Genomic DNA, 19998 nt, shown 5'->3' on the forward strand with positions numbered 1-19998 from the left:
CAGCTGAGTGAAGAAGCCACTTTATTTCACTCTCCATTATTCATCCCACGTACGTCTATTTTCGAAGGATCTCCGCTCGAGCCCATTACAGATACTTTTCCTGCGCGAGCTAAAGCTCCGCCATGTGCGCTGACGCCGAGAATGAGGGAGGCGGACGGGTTCCCGCCAGACGGGCACATTTCGACTCATCCAAACGAGGTGTCGTCCAAAGGTTCGGCGTTGGCCGACGAGCGTGTCGCCGGCAGGTCGCCTGCCATCTTGCGTCGTGATGTGCCAGCAGGCCGGCAGCGCTCAGAGCAATCCGTGGGAGTCGTGTTCTGGCAACTGCGCTGTGTTAAAATAGCGACATTTCAGCGTGAGCTTCCCTTTTTCGGGGCGATTTGGGCGTCAAATCCAGCAAGTAGGTCAGGTGGAAAGCACCGAAAAAAAAATTAGTACGCACAATATAGCGTTAGTGTTCAAACAACCGTGTTGTCTGGGATCAATGTTAGGTTGTACTTTTGTTCATTTGTACGAGACTTCTAAAATGGGCAGACGGACAAAACGAAAGCACACACTTTGTATGAGTTGTGCATGCCCGTCCTGCTTTGTAATTTTGTGCGCGCGTGTCACAACTGGCTGTCAGTTTCACCTTTCCTTTTTCCTGAAGATGTTGCTGCTCTATTTCTTTTCCATCCAACTTTTCGTGCGCCAACCTTGTGGGCTTTTTTTACAGCTGCGTCCTTTCCTTCCACGTTGTTTCTGTCTGTCAAGCACAGTCAAAATAAGTTACCGTATATAAAAAAGAAATGACAGGGCCCCTCATCTTGCCACTTGCATCCCAGGAGAGAGAGAGAGAGAGAGAAGAGGTCATGGCGGATGCGGCAAGCCACCTCACTCTGCCTTTTCTCCTCCTTTCTGCAGCGATGACCTTTCTCCAGACCCGTCATTGGGGGAGGAAGGGAAGGGAGGAGAGGGGGAGCTGCAGAGTGAGGCCCCGTCACAACCGCAGCCCCAACAAGAGGCGCCGCCGTCACCCGAGCGCGACCCGAGCCAGGCGCAGACGCAGCCCCCGCCTGAAACCGAACCCGGACCTGTGCCCCAGACACAAGCCGAACCCGAGCCCGAACCTCAATTTGATGCCCCGGCCGAGGAGGAGGCGCGGGAAACCGAGGAGCAAAAAGGGACGGATGAGGAGGAAGCGAAGGGAAAGCAGGATGTCGAGGATGCCCAGGAAATGGCTGAAGTAGAAGAAGAAGAAGAAGCGCACGAGGAGGATGAGAAGGAGGAGGAGGAGGAGGAAGGTGAAGGAGCAAAAGGGAGCAGCACGGCGAGGAGAGCCAGCCTCCACCACACGGCGTCGCCCCTGAGGGCGCAACGCAACGGGGCCGGCTCGCACTCGGCCACCTCCGACTATGAGCTCTCGCTTGACCTCAAAAACAAGCAGGTAGGGGTGTGTGCTTGGGATGGGGCTATAACCTGGTGCGTGTGTGGAACCCCAGAGGTTTTTCTGTTCTTGTCTTTTGGCGCCAGTGGACTGGCCAAATCGTTTCTGCTTCAACATAATCATCATCATCACCAGCATGGATCTGCATCATGCTCCCCCCCCCCCACCCCCCACCCACCACGATGTTGAATGCTTTAATGGATATTTTTTTTTCAGAATTCTTTCGTCTGCTCTCTGCCACTTCGGGATCACACGATTGTCTCCCCCATCTTGCACTGTACCGATGAGTGTCTCTGAAAATATGAACACACGTGCCAAGCGCGCGCTGCCGCTCATGCCGTCTTGTCTTTCCATACACGCTGTCATCCAATCGTCCCATCTCCATTTCCCGGACCCTCATCAGACGTTTGCCTTGTATTGTTTTACGTCCGTCGACTAACCCGGCATCTTCGGAGATCTCCATGCAGGTAAGGAAATAGAATTACAATGTAGTTTTGCTCCGAGGCAACTTCCTGTTTCTGGAGTAGAACGCTTGCCTTTTGGTTTTTTTGTTTTTTTGCGCCGACGTCACGACAAGAGAGACGTAAATTGCTTGCATCGACTTCCTGTCCGTGGACAGAAGCGCGCGTGGAATGGATGCGTCCTCCAATCAATTTTGGACGAATTAGAAGTGCGGGGGGGCGATACCTGATTATTGTGCAGTTTGTGTGTACTTTGCGTGGAAAATGACACCGTAGCCATGTGGAGCTGAAACAAAAGTAAAGAGGCAGTAAATATCCAAAGGGGTCACAGGTCAAGTTATTTGGAAGGCATCCTTGCTTGGCAAAGGCACAGCGTGACAGGTTGATGTTAAAAACTAAACATATCGCATTCTTTTTAGCCATGACACTCTGTTTTCCGAAGTAGTTACTGCCCCTCATCGTTGCCAAAGATTCATAGGCAAAACAATAACGTCAGCTGTTGTAATTATCGTCTCGGCTTGGCACGATGTGGTGTCGCGTCCCACTTCTTGCCGTTGCGTAATCGGCTCGTTAATCACGCAGCTGTTTTCTCCGCTTTGAGTCATTTGCACGAGCGCAAGCTAATGACCCCGCGGATGCGCGCTCAGTTCGGCCGTCCGTCTTGTGTGTGTCGTAACGCCCAATACTTGGGAGCGATGATTCACAGCCCAGTTTAGTTGTTTTGTAACACGGCTCGACCTCCGGTTGGACTCGAAACACTTTGAAAACGAAGTCGCTTTATTCAGCACGCCAGCCGTCACACCTGGCGCCCGGATAAGTCATAACTAGTTGCGACGCATGGAAGGACTCGAGCTTTAAATGGTCCATCATCATTGTGAACTTCCCCCAACCTCGCTTTTCTTGCAATTATCTTCCGCCCAAGTGGCTTTGAAGTCTTTGGAAAATATTCACGTGTCCCTTTTATCCCCCCTCCGTTTATGTATCCTGTTGAAAATGCGGTGTTTGCTTCCCCCTTATAGCTTAGTTTACCGCGCTGGGTTCAATCCGCCCCTTCAAAATCGATTGAGCGAGGCCGGCCGGCCGGCGGCAACAGCGATCTACAGATTAATCTCTCTCCATCAGCGCTTGGTGAAGTGATCAGGACTCCCAAGTGACTGCTCGCTACTGACGGGGAGGGGCTTTCCTACCCGTCATCTCGTCCTACGTTGTCCCCGCAGCGCCGTTCACGTGTCATTTTGTCGTCTGGCGGAATAGTCTTAATTTGCCGAGTCTAAATGCCGGGCGGGCTAGTTTTAATCCTCTTTGCTACCTTCCCGGTGGCTGTAATTCCGAGGGTGTCAGACGGGGACAAAGAGTCCTCAAATGCTTTCTCCAGAATCCCTGACCCATCTTACGTTGAGGCATATTTAAAAACAATATTTTATTCGGTCAAGGGCACCTCCGAAGACTTTTAATATTTTTTTGAGTCAAGGGCACCTCTCCAGAGGTGCTCAAGGGAGCCTTTACAAATAAAACAAAAAACCTTTGGGTTGCCGCATTTTGATGCCTGACGACTTCATTCAAGTATCACCGCGGTTAAAGATGACCCGAGCCTCTCTCACTGAATTAACCCTTTCACGCACCCTGTAATCTCACAACATGACAACATGTCCACCGTAGTAACCGCTGACCCTGAAAGGGTTCAAAGGGGAAGAGTAATTCCGAGTCAATCTGTCACCCCATCAGCATCTCTGTCTCCCGAATGACACGTTCCTTCTGTTGTACGCAACGGAAACGTATCTTGAACGCGGTTATCTCGGCGCGCCGCCACGTCCTCCGCTTGTAGCTCTAATGAGGTTTGGCGCAGCAACAGAAGTACACGAATCACCGTCCATTAAGTCTTAACAAGGGCAGGATTGGGAGTGGAGGGGGGGGGGACTCAAAAGATGTGCTACGCACAATGTGACTTGCCAAGATAAGAGCTCGCACTCGGGTGTTTCCAGAGATACACAGGCCTTGATTGTTCCGGCGAAGAAAGGGTGGGTGGGGGATGGGGGGGGGGGGGGTTCTTCAAGTGTTTGAGCGTCCGCCAGACAACGGCGCGGCCACGTGACGTCTATCGGTTTCCCACAGACGTTCGGCCATCTTTCACAGGCGAGATTAACAGGCGCGTTCGCTTTCAGACCCATTTAAAGGACCTCTCTGCGGACTTGACGGAGATTTAGGGGTTGTGTTTGCGGAGGAAATGAGCTGTGAGACGGCCCGCACGTTTGTTTTTCCGTGAGGCCGAAGCAGACTGTTGGGTGGAGATCAGTCCGACTCAACTGCGACTTCTCCGTTTCCCCATTCATGTGCCCCATCCACAGGGTGTCCTTCCCTTTTCCTGTTCGGCTCCATTCATCCTGACCTTTTTCTTTCTGGATATTCACCCTCAAATGCCCCACCGAGACTCGATAACATCAGACTAAGGATGTTCATTGTCACGGTCCCCGTTCGGCCTCACTTGCAGGACACCACGATAGCTTGACGCGACCTGTCCTCTGTTTTATCAGTCATTAATTGATCTCCTCTCTATCCCTTCTTTCCAGATCGAAATGCTAGAGCACAAATACGGAGGCCACCTCATTTCCCGCCGCGCCGCCTGTAAGATCCAGACCGCCTTCCGCCAGTACCAGCTCAGCAAGAACTTCGAGAAGATCCGCAACTCCCTGCTAGAGAGCCGCCTGCCGCGCCGCATTTCCCTGCGCAAGGTGCGCGTGCAGAACACCGAAGGTTTCTCGGCTGAACGGGCCCTGGCAGAAGGCTGCAACTTGGCGGGCATCCCTCTGGTGCGGTCGCCGTCGCTGCCCGCCACGGTGGGAGGCAGCCTGACCGACCTGGAGGATTCCTTCACTGAGCAAGTCCAGTCCCTGGCAAAGTCCATCGACGACGCGCTCAGCAACTGGAGCCTGAAGACCATGTGCTCGCTACAAGAAGGCGGCACTTATCAGTTCAGTGCGGCGGCGGGCGGAGGAGACGGGTGCGTCGTCAGAGAGTCGTCCAATCATCAAGTCCCGTTGGACCCCGGCGACCTGTCCAAAAGCGCCAGCAAGCTCATGATGGCCTTCCGGGACGTGACGGTCCAGATCGACAGCCAGAATTTCCGCGTTTCGTCTTCCGTCATGGAGTCTGTCAGCCTGGGCAACTGCGCCCAGCAAGAGGAAGCCGCAGCCATCGCAACGAACTCCACTCCTCAGTCTATCCCGCCTGAAGAACCACCAGCTCCCCCGTTCGCTGAGCCTATTGATCCCCCTCCACCCCCTCAAGAGCACCCGACTCCCCCAGAAATCGACTTATATGATCAGGATGTGGAGTTCCCCGCCCCCCCTCCCAGTGAGGAAGAGCTCAGCGGGGAGGACCTACCACCCTCGACCCCCTTGGACAAAATGGCTTCCCAGCAGGAGGCGACGGTGGTGGCGCCGCCTCCCCCCGAGCCCCCTAAGCCTCCGCCACCGATGCCCGAGCCGCTCGATCGCAGCGGCTCCGAGACGGCCGACAACAGCTCGGAGCAGATGAGCAGCAGCAGCGCGTCCACGGAGGTCCGCTCCACTTCGGAGGCCTCCTCCAAAGAGGCTCTGCAGGCCATGATCCTTAGCCTGCCGCGCTACCAGTGCGAGAATCCCGCCAGCTGCAAGTCTCCTACGCTGTCCACCGACGTCATGCGGAAACGCCTCTACCGCATTGGCCTCAACCTCTTCAATGTGTGAGTAAGACTTTCCAGCCCTCTGAAATTGAAACCGAAAACGATATGTGTACATTTTGCGCCATACTTGGTCAAAATAGGCTCATAACTTTTTTCAGGCTTCACGGATGACAAAGCGACATAAATGAAGACGTCAATCGAGAGAGGGAAGGTCAACAGCGATTGAGAATTTTGGGGTGCTCATGAGTAAAAAACATGGAGAAAAAGAGTCACTTTGAGTGAAGTGCGGGTTTTGAATACTTCACTCTCCCCTGGTAACCACTGCTTCATGATTCTTAGTCAGAGAGCTATCCTACTTCTAAAAGAGATCAAGCCCTTGCACGGATGCGAATGCGGCGCGGATTAGGGTCATGCAATCGTTCTTAGAAGTCCCTTGAAGTGTCTGCTGTCCGTTTCATTTCACATCGGCGACTGAAAGGGGAAGAAGGCAGCAGGCGGTCGGACGTGAAGACTCGTGACGGACGAGACCAAAGTGGTTTCTCGCGTGCCAGCGATCGACCTGGGAGATGGGGTGTTGCCATGGCGACGAGTGCAAGGGGGCTGAAGGCGGCGGAAGGCGCCCGCATGAAACGTGTCACGCTCCGTTGGACTGGAGGCAGTAAAGTTAGTTGCGTAACATGGCATTGCTCTGACTGGCCACTTCATTAGGTACATCGTGCAATTCAACTGCAGGAAAAATCGATGTAGTTTACTACTAAAAACCAGTGCAGTCTTCCCTCTTACAAAAAAATGTTGCAAAAAAAAAAGTATGTCTATAAATGTACAGTAAATATTGCTGAGTGGGACCCCATTAATATAACGTTACGGTCATATTGGTTGTCTCGCAAATCAAGTCGGATTAAATTAGAGGCCAATCCGCAAACCATATGCAAGAAGCTCAAGTGGTCATTAGCGATCGTCGCTGTGCAATTCAGGATGTAATTTGAAACTCCTTCGGCGACGCGTGGCTCATCACCTCCGGCTCGAAATGTCGTTAATGTCCCCCCCATCATGGGCTGTGGTGTTGTCACGGCAACATGTCTGTCAAAAGCTCCTTGTCGAGATGGATCCTCCGGGAGCCGCCGACAAGATTTCACAGCGATATCGCCCCAATTAAGACTCCTCACACAAATCTGGAAGAGGCAATAAAAAGCAGACCGTAAAGCCGATTAACTTGTGCTTCGCAAGCGTGACGCTTGGAACAAGAGGAATGCGGGAGTAGGCAGGAGGAGTGTCATCAATATCAAAGGGTTTACACACTTCAGAATATTAACATTTTAAGTGCTATTTATGGGGAACAACACAGGCTTCTCCAAAATGTATATCGCTGAGAGTCATTATGAAGTCATGATTGTTCTAGGAACATTTTCAACACTTTGAAACTTGAGGTGACTTAATTCTACCAAAACGGCAGCCGTCGCTAATGCTAGACGGTTAGCATCTTAGCAATTCTCATTCGAATAAAAGTCATCTAACAAACTCTTCAGCTCACTCGGGGGCATTTGAGCGGTCAGTACTCGAGTATTTTTGTCTGTTGGTGTACCAGCTGTTAGCACGTTAGCATTTGATAAATTTTTCCATTAGAAATGACACTCGAACACAGGACGAGATGGTGCTTTTGGGACTTGATAGCTTGCTCTCTGCTTCAAAGCAGAAAAAAAAAGTTTTGCACGTATGAGAATGGAGGCAGACAATAAGAGAGAGAGGCAGACAACGTTGAGCATTGATGCACTGACAATGGCGGCGGAAAGGCGGGGAGGATTGTCAAGGGCGCTGAAGAGGCTGCTAGTGGGAGGCCGACGTTGGGGTGACACATTGCGCTTCCCGTGTGACATCCACTGCTCCTTTAATTGACCTTTCCCCTCCACTCAAGCTGTGCTGATTCACCATCTGAGTGGGCAACGCCAAAAAACATCGCGACGACTCGCCATCAGATGATCATAACACGCACAGAGTGCTTTGCAGAGTGCCGCTGTTGGCTTTCAGTCAATATCATGCGCTGTACATTTAAAGCACGTGAATCAATGCGAATTAACAAAATTAGCGAGAGAGGATATCATTTTGTCTTCCCCCCCCCCCCCCCCCCCCCCCCCCCCAAGCGCGTGTGTACGTTTTCACAAATCTCGCATCAACATCCTGTCCACCCCCCTGCCCCCTGATTCCGCCATGTTAAAGACCCTGTGTGGTGTAATTGCAATCGCCTGCATCCAGATGGTGAGCTGGGCAAAGCCAGTTTTCTCACGGAACCCAACGTGGTGGCCCTCATCACACTGCATGTTCACACGGGATTTGTGTTTCAAAAAAACTAAACCTGAGTTGTCGCTTAGAAATGCTCGAAAACAGTCCAATCAACAATCAAATGTAGCAAACTGAGCTCATCAGAACACTCCGAAGCGCTCGCGACACGATGCAGCAATCACAATATTGATCCTCACTTTGCCAGGATTGTCTCTCCCTCATTCTGCGCCACTTATCCTCAATTCGTTTCGAATTTGCCCCCCCCCCCCCCCATCCCCACCTCGTCCCATTTGCCATCGCAAATGATATTCAGCGTGTGGGATTGGCGCGCGTGTTGGGAAAACATCAAGTAATCTGCCAAATTCGCTCAGCGACACGTCAGCCGTCAGGAGAGTGGGCGAGCATATGCTTTCAGAGCCGAGACCGCCAGCGAGCTCATTCTGCCATTTGCTCACATCTGCTCTGTCTGGTCCTCTCGCAGCCTCCCCCTTACCCTTTATCCCCCCCCCCCCGACCCATCTATCCTCACCTAGCTAAACCCATTAGTTGGGACAGGCGCGTTGTTACATAAAGGGAGAACGCAGAGGGCGGGTGACGGCATTCACGCGCTCGTCTCCCTGGAGCATCTCTCCTTCCTTCCTCCGCACGTGTCTAATCGCTTTATAAATACAGCGGACACTGGGAACCGTTTGATGAGCGACATTTTCATTTAAAACATGATCTTAAACTCAAATAAGAATCTTAGACCTTGGTTTTCACCTTTGTGGCTAGTTGCTAACATGCTACTGAAAAGCTTCTATACTGTCATAGGATTATGCACCGAGCGAAAACACATGTTCGTCTCCCCAATTTTCACCAGGAATCCCGACAAGGGCCTTCAGTTCCTGATCTCGCGTGGCTTCATCCCGGACACGCCCATCGGCGTGGCCCACTTCCTGCTCCAGAGGAAGGGTCTGAGTCGGCAGATGATCGGCGAGTTCCTGGGCAATAGCAAGAAGCCCTTCAACAGGGACGTCCTCGAGTGAGTGGACGCCTTCGTATGAGCTCGCCTCCGTTGCCACGGGGATGTAAATCTCACCCGATCAAACGTTTGCATTTAAATGACCTTTTTTTTGGAGGGTTTTTTTGGGTCGCTCGCTCATTTTTGCATCTCGGTAATGGCCGCTTTGAGATGGTGATAAATCAATTCATTTCGGAGAGGACGGAAGATGCTCCTCCTTCGCAGTCTTTTGAGCAATTTGTCTTTTGCCGCGTACACTTTTAATATCGGCAAGGTCACAGATATGTTTTAATATCAGTCTAAGTGTACCCGATGTTGTGTTGGTTTGACCTCTAATGTGTCCCCCTGCGGCGTGCCGACGATGCTTCATTCCCCTCACGTTTCCGTAAGCATAAACTACTCGCATTAAAACGTCGCAAAGTCAATTAAGCCAAATAGTGGTCATGGATTAGTCCCGCGGGACAAGTTCCATTGACGGTATGTTGAGCAGTAAGATTCTTGTCTAGTTACAGCCCTGCAGCCGTCCGCTCATTTTCGGCTCACAATACGCTTCCATCTGGCGCCGTGTTGCTTTTTATGCATTGCTGCGATGCCTGCCTGACTGCCGGCTTCGTAAAAACGTCCATTTTTCAGGCCCGACAGCTGCGCCCTAGCCTGCGAGGTTGTGTATGTACCGACATGTTTGGGATGTGTGTGTGTGGGTTAGGGGGGAAGGGGGGGTCGCAGCTGGAGAGCATCCTGTCTGACGTTACGTAAAGCGGGAGGAAGTGACGGGAGTTGGCGCTGTCGCGAGGAGTCCGTCAAGTCGGATCAGACATGAAAAAGCCACAATATTAGCTACACACGTTGTTCCAAAACATTTAAAACACATCGAGGGGGATGCAGACTAACGCTCCCAGGTTAGGTTAGCATTCGCTCGCCAGTACAGCCAGAGCACGAATGGATTTAAAGCTTCACCAAAAGCGGAAAATCACGGTGGGTCCTGCTGGAGGTTCAGGTCAGTCATATTAAACTAAAACGGAAAACTCTTCCGTAGCCTGACGCATCTACACTCCAATATATTTTCAAAAAAGTGAATTGGAGGCTTGGACAACATATGGTATAGATTATAACATATGGTATAGATAAAAACTGTAAAAGAATCATTTCATCGGTTCAATCCTCAAAATATATATTTGCAGATAACTACAACAAACAAAACAGGACAATGTCTAAAATGAAACAAAAATACATATAAGATGGTTGAATAAAGTGCAAGAAAAAACCAAACAAATGAGTTCTCAAGTCCATTAAAACTTGCAAACCTCATTTCACCTGAACCAAATTGGAGCCAGCTTCTTGTGAACTCATGTCACAAACCTTTTCCTTTTTTTAAACATTTTTTAATTAAGGTAATTAAGATTGAGTTGTCAGGTGCGAGGAGGATTTTCCGCTCGGGGAGATTTCCACATGTTTGCTTGCCAGCTGCATCTTTATCCTCCTCCGTTCCTCCTCCTCCTCCTCCTCGGCGTGCGAGTGTGCGGCGCGTTGAATTAGGGAGCCCTTATCTCCAGTCTGCATCCCCCGGGCTCATCGATCCCGTCGTGCTTACGCACACTTGATTACGTTTGGCTCACTCCGCGCCCTCCTCTCAACCGACGCTACCTCCACAGCTGCGTGGTGGACGAGATGGATTTCTCCGGCATGGAGCTGGACGACGCGCTGAGGAAATTCCAGGCCCACATTCGTGTCCAGGGAGAAGCCCAGAAGGTGGAGCGTCTCATCGAGGCTTTCAGGTCATTTGAAATTGATGTGCGCACTGTTGCTAGGATATAAATGTCATTTCAGAAGTATATTTGACCCAGACAGGTTTCACATGCGCTTATCAAGTAAATTTGGAAAACCCTTTTTCATTTTGTCCTCGTAGGGAATTATTTCTTTTTTGAATTTTCAGTACTTACTTTTTTCTTGTATGTTTTGAATTTACTACATTTTTGCGAAATGAAGGAAAAAAAACAGAAGCTCCGATGTGAAACTCGCAACTGTGTGTTGGATCTTCCCTCTTGTTCCCCATCACGGTCGCAAAATAAACATGAGTTGACGCCGTCTGGCTTCTCTGGGCTGAACAGCCACCTGTCACAGTAGCCCGAGGTGCACGACAAGGAGGTAAACAAAAAGTGTGGCGAGGGACCTTGGCACCGGCAATGCTCGGGCATCTGCGTGTTAGAGCAGAGGCGTGAGAGCGGAACAAACCTGAGGGAGAGGGGGTGGGGGGTGGGAAGGATTTGAAAAGGGCACAAAAACAAAAGAGGGTTGAGGATTTATAAATAACCGATGTTGCGTAACGTGCACCCAACCCCCTCCCCCGCTCTCTTCCCCTCCCTACTGAGATCAGAAGAGCCTCTCAAAAACAAACGGGGACATCGACGCCATCTCCCAAAAAATTGTGGCGGGCATGGGAAGTCGCAGCAGCTTTGCCGATTGCTGCGTCAGTGGCCGAAATGAATGAACAAAATGGTGCGTGCTATTCCTGTATGCGCCGTGTATTTGCATAATGTCGCATCCAACAAAAGGTTTAGTCACGCGGCATCTCCAGCGGTATACTGGATACAGTAGTGCCTTAAGATAAGTCAAATTCCTTCTGTGGGCATGCTTGAAATTGAAAATGACTATCGCACATCATCGTTCCCCACTAAAATGAACGGAACCGCGATTAATCCGTTCCAACCTCCCCGAAAAACACCAACAAAAACCGATTCCTAGGCACAGAAGCAGGGAGTAGTTCTAGTACCGAAATGACAAAAACCTGGACGCCTGCTAGCGAAGTAAGTGGAATCGGAATTAAATGCGACAAACTGAAAGGTCGACATCCGTACATGAGGCGCACCAGATTAAAAGGCACACTGTTGATTTTTGAGATAATCAAAGGATGGTAAGTGGTCCCAAAAATACAAAAATCCTGTATTATTGTGCTACATTAAAATAGATATTCTGTATTTAAAAAAATATGTTGGCCTAGCTCTTGTATCTGTGTATTTGATGAATACCAGAACGAGCGTAATAAATCCCACAGAGACTTTGCGCGGCTCAACAGCCCTGTAAAACGTCTCCACGCCCTTCGGTGTGCAACCTATGACTGCTCAAATTAACTATTACACGATGCACACATTTCATTCTCGACTTGCTGTCTGATTCCTCATACGCCGTTGTACTGTTGTATTATTTATCCTCGAGCTAGGGAATTTTCATACTGTATCCATTTGACTAAAATAATCCCTCTCCGCTGGGTGCACACACACACGAACAGTCTTTCAGACCGGGGCCTCTTGATGATACACTATTGGCCGACTATATTCGGCGATGAGTTAGAATCTTGCGGCGCTCCGGTATGATATGCTCTCCGAGTGTGCACATACTTGACATAAAAACTTCGACGTGTTTAACTACCGCCGAGGACGCGGTGGAGCGCCGGTTGATGTATGATGTGTTCATTCCGATAGGACAAATATGCTTTAAAGCCACAGAGAGGAATATTTTAGCGTCAAATGAAAGCCATAAATCCATACTTGCTTTCATCTGCTTCCACGATATTTCGACGCCATTTATCTTTTGAATGGTGTGAAACAATCCTTTTTTTTTTCCTTGTACCGCATTATGGAGCATGGTAATTGTGTGAATTCCATGCAATGCGTTGCTATTCAGGCTGCAGAGAAAAAAAAAAAGTCTTATTTTGTGTCATTGTTATCGTTCCGTTTTTTTGACTGCCGAGGCTATTTGTGTTGTGGCCAAAGCGTGCATTCGACGTCAGGCCCATGTTTGTCCAGATTCTAACGAATGCTCGTGTCTCCCTGCAGCCAGCGCTACTGTATGTGCAACCCCGACGTGGTGCAGCAGTTCCACAACCCCGACACCATCTTCATCCTGGCTTTCGCCATCATTCTGCTCAACACCGACATGTACAGTCCCAACATCAAGCCCGACCGCAAGATGCTGCTGGAGGACTTCATACGCAACCTCAGAGGTACGCGACACAAAGTGCCGATCAATCAGGCCCGCGGGAGTTCCATGTGCACCAATTTGAGTAAATTCATCCAGGCGGCGCGTGGTGATTAAATCAAGCCGGAAAAATCAATCCCGGCATTTTACGTAAATGAAAATATGCCGCGCCGTCCCAGCCGGTCTATTTGTCTTTGGAGTTTTTGTGTCATCTCTCCATCCACTTCCCTTGTTATTAATCTCATTTTGGGCATGGATCCCCCACCCCCAAACCCCAACATTGGTTGATTAATTGTCTTGAGTTTGGAGGCCGACATAATTTGAACCAATCATCCAAGGCTTCAACAGACCTAATAGGCTTTTTAAAACTTGATTCAGAGGTGAGCGAAGAGTACCGCAACATCTGGCAGCTTGACACGTGCCGCGCTCAGGTGTAAACCCTTCACTCGGCTATTAACCTCCACTCCCGTGATCCCTTGTCATCGTTAAATGGAGACGGCAAGAAACAGCTGAGGTTGAACAAAGGACAGGTGAGGAAGGAGGAGTACTAGTCTGTTTATCTTGCATTTTATTTTTTGCACATTTTTGTCCAAATAAAGAGCAAAAACAAACGTCAAGCTCAATTGTTGAACGCTTAAGCTAGTCTGCTGGCGTGGCCGCTTTCGAGCGCCTCGTTGTCAGTCGTGAGTATGTGCAGAGAAAGACGGCAGATTCCTTTTTTTTTTTTAAGACCGACCCGACAGTCAGCGTGTGGACAGCGGAGCGGCTTCACCAGACCTGGTCGCTTTAGAGTGCCTTATGATTGCGCAGTGGAAAAGCTTTTTTTTTTTTCAAGGACTTTAAAAATAGATGGTTGGAATTTGTTTTCTTCAAAGGAAATAAGATCTTGTTTAGTAAGAATCATCTAACATTGATGTAAGGTTGCCAGGTTGTTGTGTCAACATTTGTCCCCCACTTTCTCAGGCGTGGACGACGGGGCGGACATCCCCCGTGACATGGTGGTGGGCATCTACGAGAGAATACAGATGAGAGAACTGCGCTCCAACGAGGACCACGTCACCTACGTCTCCAAGGTGGAGCAATCCATCGTTGGCATGAAAACGGTAAGGAGACACAAATCCCCCCCCCCGACTTGCTCTCTGCCTCATTTCTTGGACAACAACCATCGAGCGGTGCCGTAACCGAGTGCCTGACGATGATTTATCACAAGTGCCGGGACTCACGCGCTCTCAATGCCCAGTCAGTCATCACTCAAGGCCTTATCACTATCACCTAGCTTAAGTAGTGTTAGCGGAGCGCATTTGTTATCCATTGGAAGGCAAATGAGCACCTCGAACTCGTTACACGCAAGCGCCACTCGCCCCAGAATGCTTCCCGACCGTTTTGGGTGAGATGTTTTGAATGCTTCTAGAGCCTGAACTCTACCTGTGCTGCTTTTGTGGTCGAGAACAGAAGCACGAATTGTGTGAAGATACGTAGTTAAGTGTTCTTGGTGTAGTGTACGCCCCCAATGCAGCAAGGTCGTCTTTTTTTTCAGCGCCAAACATCACTTTAGCCATATCTTCTCGCCTAGCATGCTGAGGGCTTTCAAACTCAACAGCAATGCAACTTACTGAACTCTTCACCTCCTCTTATTCCCTTTCAATGAAGACTCGGAGGAAAAAGTTACTCTCGCTCCCCTCCTGTCGACTTTCTCAATGACATTGAGACTGTGATTACTGCCATCTTCCTCGCCCCGCCGCCTGCTGCTGCGATTTGGCCTCGCACGCCCCCTCCCCTCGCCCAACTGTGTCAGTGATGGATGGGTAGCCAACGCATGACAGAGAGGGAGCATAGTCAGAGTCCCCAAATGATGGATCGTTGAGACAGGAAGTGACTCCTCCTGCCCACAAGGAGCTGTCAGCTCCACAAAAGGCAGGAGGAAAAAAAAAAGTTTATTTTGGGCGGGCTACAAGTCCCTTTTGTTTGTTTTTAAACTTCAAATGGGAGTGACAAATAGATTGCTTGAAGCAAGCCTCTCTTGCATCTTATTAGGAGAGCGATGCGAGCGCGAGATGTAGAATAGGCACCGAGGAATACTTTAAAAAGTATGCTTTCATAAGTTTGGTGTTTAAAGCATGTGGAAGACTGATGTGGTCTCTCGACATCAGGAATTTACATGAATTGCTGATGGGCCCAAAACGTATAAATGGGAGTTCACTGCAATGGCTTTCTCCATCACGGAAGTTTGGCGGGTATGAATATTTTAAGACTTGATTAAAGCTCAGTCCTCGCTGCGTCTCAAATATTTGCCGCACGGTAAATACAACATTTCTGTCTATTTAGGACAAACTGCGGGCGGTCATATACGTTCATCATAACACCGTCGGGTTTCATGCTAATGATGTCATCACATGCCTCTCTGACATGAGCCGAGATGTAAAAAAAAAAAAAAAAGGGCGAGCAGGAAATGTGCACCATCCCCGCGGCAACAAGCAGAAGGTTGTGCAAATTATCCACGGCGGTGCTGGCGGAAAAATGAAAAGCGGAAATGCCGGGCGTACATTCTGATCTCATCACAAATGAGAGCCGGTTGTGCTCGTGACAGCCCTTTTCCATTGCTTCCTTTTTATCCGAGGATATGATTAGAGCACACCGCAAAGGCAATTTTGTGCAGCCAAGTCTGTGTCGTGATAAGCCTTTACGTGACCCCTTTTAATCGAGCACCGTGACGGGACCCACACGGCTCACAATCAACGCAGTCGGATTAGTGCAAGAAAAGGAAGCAAGGAAGACGCCGCCGGCGCCGCCGCCGCCTCCTATCGTCTTTATGTATCTTCAAGTTGGCTGGTATGAACTTAAAATGGACGCCGGGAGCCTGAGGTGGCTGCGATGGTGAAATTACAAATAAAATACATTCATGAGTAAGCATTGCTCACTTCAGCAAAATATTGTTAGTGTTCATTAGCAGACTAGTTCCACTTGATGTCAACATTTCTTCCATCCTGCCAAGTAGCAGAAATAAGGCAGTATCCTTTTTTTTTTTTTTTTTAACAGTTAAGTCTCCACTGTGGCGTGCGGGGATTGATTAGTTTTGCCTGAACGTGTCCGCAGGTGCTGTCGGTGCCTCACAGACGACTGGTGTGCTGCAGCCGTCTCTTCGAGGTGACGGACGTCAACAAGGCCCAGAAGCAGGCGGCGCACCAGCGCGAAGTGTTCCTCTTCAACGATCTCATTGTGGTAACTTTTAAAGACACGTCTGACTTTTCCACGCCTGGCGGATTCGCCTGACGAATGACGGTTTCAACTTCCCTCCCCGCGTCGAGTGCGCGCATGAAAGCTTCTTATACTGTTGTGACACCTCTTTTAATTTGGACATTTCTGCATGTGTTTCTTCTTATAAAGTCGAGCAGGAAAGATCTGCTCCCCCCGCAGAGCAGCCGGAAGGTGCGGCGGAAAAAAAGTGGTTTGACTCGGGCCACGGTGCAAATCAAAGACTTTGTGTCGGGCATAATTATTCTTCTCATTAGGAGTCACGTCGCGGGGTTATCGTCTCAAAGTCGTTCGGCAGCCGTCATTATGCAAAATGCTGATCTCACACAAAGGGGAGGACGAAAGTGCCGTGCTCATAATTAGCGGCTGCAGGAAAAAAAAAAAGGGGAAAAGGCACATTTGGTGCCGATGGTTTTCATGGGCAGTTAGCAGTGGGATGAATTCTCATGAGACGTTCCTTGCTCGAGTCCGAAAAGTGAGAGAAATGTCACCACAAAGTCGCAATGATTGCATTTCTGCGGGGAACATAGCAAAGTCAATTATTTTTCAAATTGACACGAGGCAAATACATTTTATTCAAAGTTGTCAATGTAACATGTCAAGTAAAATCTTTCTATTTGTACCACAAGAACAGACAAATCAATTTTTTCTATTTTAAATGCAATTCTTGAAAGTTTTTTTTTTTTTTTTTTTTTTTTTGGGGCCATCCATAGATATTAAAGCTTTGTCCAAAAAAGAAGAGTTCGGCGGCCTACACGTTCTGCAAAGCCCTGGGCCTTCTCGGCATGCAGTTCCACTTATTTGACAATGAATGTGAGTCACCGTATCTGCATTTGTTGAGCACACTGGAATTTGCTTTTAATTCGTAATGAATCCCCCCCGCCCGGTCAGACTACCCTCACGGCATCACCATCCTGTCGCCGTTCGGCTCCGACAAGAAGCAGGTGCTCAACTTCTGCGCACAAAGTGCCGAGGAGCTTCTCAAATTTGTGGAGGACCTGAAGGAGTCCATTGCCGAGGTCTCGGAGATGGAGCAGATCCGCATCGAGTGTAAGATTTTATTTATATCTTCAATCCAGAACTTCAAAAAGCCCAAACAACGTTGCACAGTCAGCGTGATTGGCGGCGACGTGCAATTAGCATCAACTGTGGCGTTTAATTACCGCGATAAAGAGCCACGCCGCCGTGGGCGGTGCACGTCGACGCCCGTGCAATGCCGCCGCGATGATGCTGATGATGATGGGGCAGCGGCGCGTGTCTTATGCTCTCGTTGGCTCACTTCAGGGGAGCTGGAAAAGCAGCAGGGGTCCAAGACGCAGCCGATCAACAACGGCACGCAACTGGAACTGCGGGGGAAACACGGTGACGCGGCAGGTAGGCGATGTGAAGCTCGACTACGCCACTGATTTTAAAGGCGAAAAGAGCTTGTTAGCTTCGTGTGTTAGCATGATAAAACGGTGTAGGCGTGCTAGCAAAATTAGCTTTGATGTGGTAGCATGATAATTACCATCCATCCATTTTCCGAACCGCTTGATCCTCACTAGGGTCGCGGGGGGTGCTGGAGCCTATCCCAGCCGTCTTCGGGCAGTAGGCGGGGGACACCCTAAATCAGTTGCCAGCCAATCGCAGGGCACACAGAGACGAACAACCATCCACGCCCACAGTCACACCTAGGGACAATTTAGAGCGTCCAATCAGCCTGCCATGCATGTTTTTTTTGGAATGTGGGAGGAAACCGGAGTACCCGGAGAAAACCCACGCAGGCCCGGGGAGAACATGCAAACTCCACACAGGGAGGCCGGAGCTGGAATCGAACCCGGTACCCCTGCACTGTGAAGCCGACGTGCTAACCACTGGACTACCGGGCCGCCCATGATAATTACCGTACTTTATAAATTACAAAACTGGAGAGGGCTATTTCTTTTAAGACTTTATTTTAAAAAATGGAAAAAATTTGCAGGTAGGGTCGGGGGTTTTTTTGTTTTGTTTTTTTAATATGAGTTGTTGTCTCGTACTGTGCGTTGCGATTTTTGTCATTTAAAATATGTGCCTTGGCTCAGTAAAGGTTGGGACCTACGCAACATGTTAGCGGCATTAATGTAACAATGTGGCTTCAGGTAACCAGGAGGCGGAGGACAGAAGTGGACAAAATGCCGTGGAGGTGAGTGCTTAACGACAAGGCCACGTCCCCTACGACAGGTAAGTGCTCAAGCTAGCTTAGTTAGGAGGAACCCGGATCGATACAAAATGTATACACAGATGCATGAGCATCAAATTAAGAGTGGCATCCATGAAAAAAACAACAACAACAAATGTATTTTGATCCCCTATTTCCACTCATCCAAACGCCTGGACAAGCATCTCGTGCAAATAGAAGCCATCTCGACTACATTATCCTGGAGGTTTTGTCGCTACAGGATGACCTTTTCCCATTCTGCTTCTCTGCGGCGGTGCGCCCCCCGGAGGCAGAGGACGCGCACGCAGCCTCAAGTTGACATTGAATATAACTCGGCCCTGTCTTCCTGGTGGCTTAATTAGATATTGAGCTTTTTTTTTTTTTTTTGCGGGGGGCAATTGATTTCATTTGAGATTTCAAATTGTGGGAGATTGTCCTCTCCGTCCTTCCACACAGGCCGCTGCGGTAAATGTCAGCGGGCCGGTGCGAAGGAAACGTTAGCTGTCACGGCGCATTTGTCCGGGAGAGGAGAGGAAGTGGGTTGCCGGCGGGTGGGGTTGTCGGGCCGTCGCCGCAGTGCACAGCGCAGCTCTTCGGTCCCCATCCTTTCATCCCGTCCGCAGTTGGAGGAAGTTGCCGTGCAAAGTCACCAAACGGCTGCTCGCCGATGCTGATGCGACGTGACGAGACGGACAATCAGCTCATGTTCACAAAGTGGCGGGGAAAGAAAAAAACGAGTACCTGAACGGTTCGCTGTCAGAATCCTCTCCAAGCAGCTTGTTGTCGGAAAGGAATCGCGGCTGTCCACAAAGGAGTCAACAGGCTCGTCAAAACAGATTTATAGAATAGAAGATGAAGACCTGAGCAGGAAGAAATATCACAAGGGTCATTACCTTGAAGGATCAATAACTGCCGAGGAGCCGCCAAACGCAGTTGAGACCATTAACCCGCCCTGAAAAACTGAAATATTACCGGCATGAAAACCTGCCAGCGGATCCAATCTTGGACCTACCACTGGCTGATTGTGTAAGAGCCACTCCCAATCATTTGCGCTGGCAGATGATCGGAACGCCGTCAAGGGACGACCTCACCCATCTTGGATCCGACGTTCCAAAATTGGCGGAACACTCCCAGGAAGGTCTGCTTGAGGACTGGATGATTATCGTGTTCTTGTTCTGAATTATAAAGGTTCGAACCAATTACCGGTACGGAATTATGACTTCCTACTTTATAGAATGCAAAATCCCAAACTGTTACAACTCTGGTGATGAGAACTTTATTTATCGGTTGGATGCTCTATCTTGACGTGAAATTGCGCTGTGACGCAAGAGAGGTTTTGCCACCGCTGCAGTGCGCTCTTATATCATCGATTGATCGACTTTGTCTTGACTGCCCAAAAAAATAAATAAAATCAACTCCGAGACGAGCTGCACAGCCAATAGAAAAGAATAGAGTCTTAATCATGTGACTTGTGCATCGTGCCTCGTTGCTTGTTGGACGTCTTGTGTGCTTCCCCCCCTCCTCTTCTACCAACCGCACATGTTCTGGTTCCCTCCACTCAATATCCCTCCCCCGAGTATCCTCGTGTCCGCTGTCCCCTCCCGCATAGCGCCACACAGTGGTTTGGAAGGGCGATGCAGGTGCCCTCAGTGTCCCCTTTGGAACCACCGGGCTCACTCACTCCCCCACCCCTCACGCACAACTCCCATCAGTGTTGCCAGCATCCACGGAGGACCACACCAAGCCCCCCCCCCCCCCACGTGTGTGCGT

General features: G+C 49.7%; 1 protein-coding gene across 3 annotated transcripts in view; it reads left to right on the forward strand.

Annotated features, from left to right (window-relative positions):
• The window catches only part of iqsec3a (IQ motif and Sec7 domain ArfGEF 3a), a 34688-nt gene that overhangs the window by 12450 nt on the left and 2240 nt on the right, over nt 1–19998 (forward strand). For 2 of the 3 annotated variants that reach the window (XM_086103457.1, XM_086103458.1), the window contains exons 3-13: nt 904–1426; nt 4455–5608; nt 8685–8846; nt 10478–10600; nt 12659–12825; nt 13764–13903; nt 15894–16019; nt 16766–16865; nt 16944–17102; nt 17337–17426; nt 18170–18213. In XM_086103457.1, coding sequence (XP_085959583.1) covers nt 904–1426; nt 4455–5608; nt 8685–8846; nt 10478–10600; nt 12659–12825; nt 13764–13903; nt 15894–16019; nt 16766–16865; nt 16944–17102; nt 17337–17426; nt 18170–18213 — 2788 coding nt within the window. Of the gene's footprint in view, nt 1–903; nt 1427–4454; nt 5609–8684; nt 8847–10477; nt 10601–12658; nt 12826–13763; nt 13904–15893; nt 16020–16765; nt 16866–16943; nt 17103–17336; nt 17427–18169; nt 18252–19998 lie in introns of all 3 variants that reach the window. The other variant, XM_086103460.1, reaches the window with a different exon arrangement.

The sequence above is a fragment of the Hippocampus guttulatus genome, chromosome 22 (assembly GCF_054856545.1).
Source record: "Hippocampus guttulatus isolate MCC_2025c chromosome 22, RoL_Hgut_1.0, whole genome shotgun sequence".
Lineage (NCBI taxonomy): Eukaryota > Metazoa > Chordata > Actinopteri > Syngnathiformes > Syngnathidae > Hippocampus > Hippocampus guttulatus.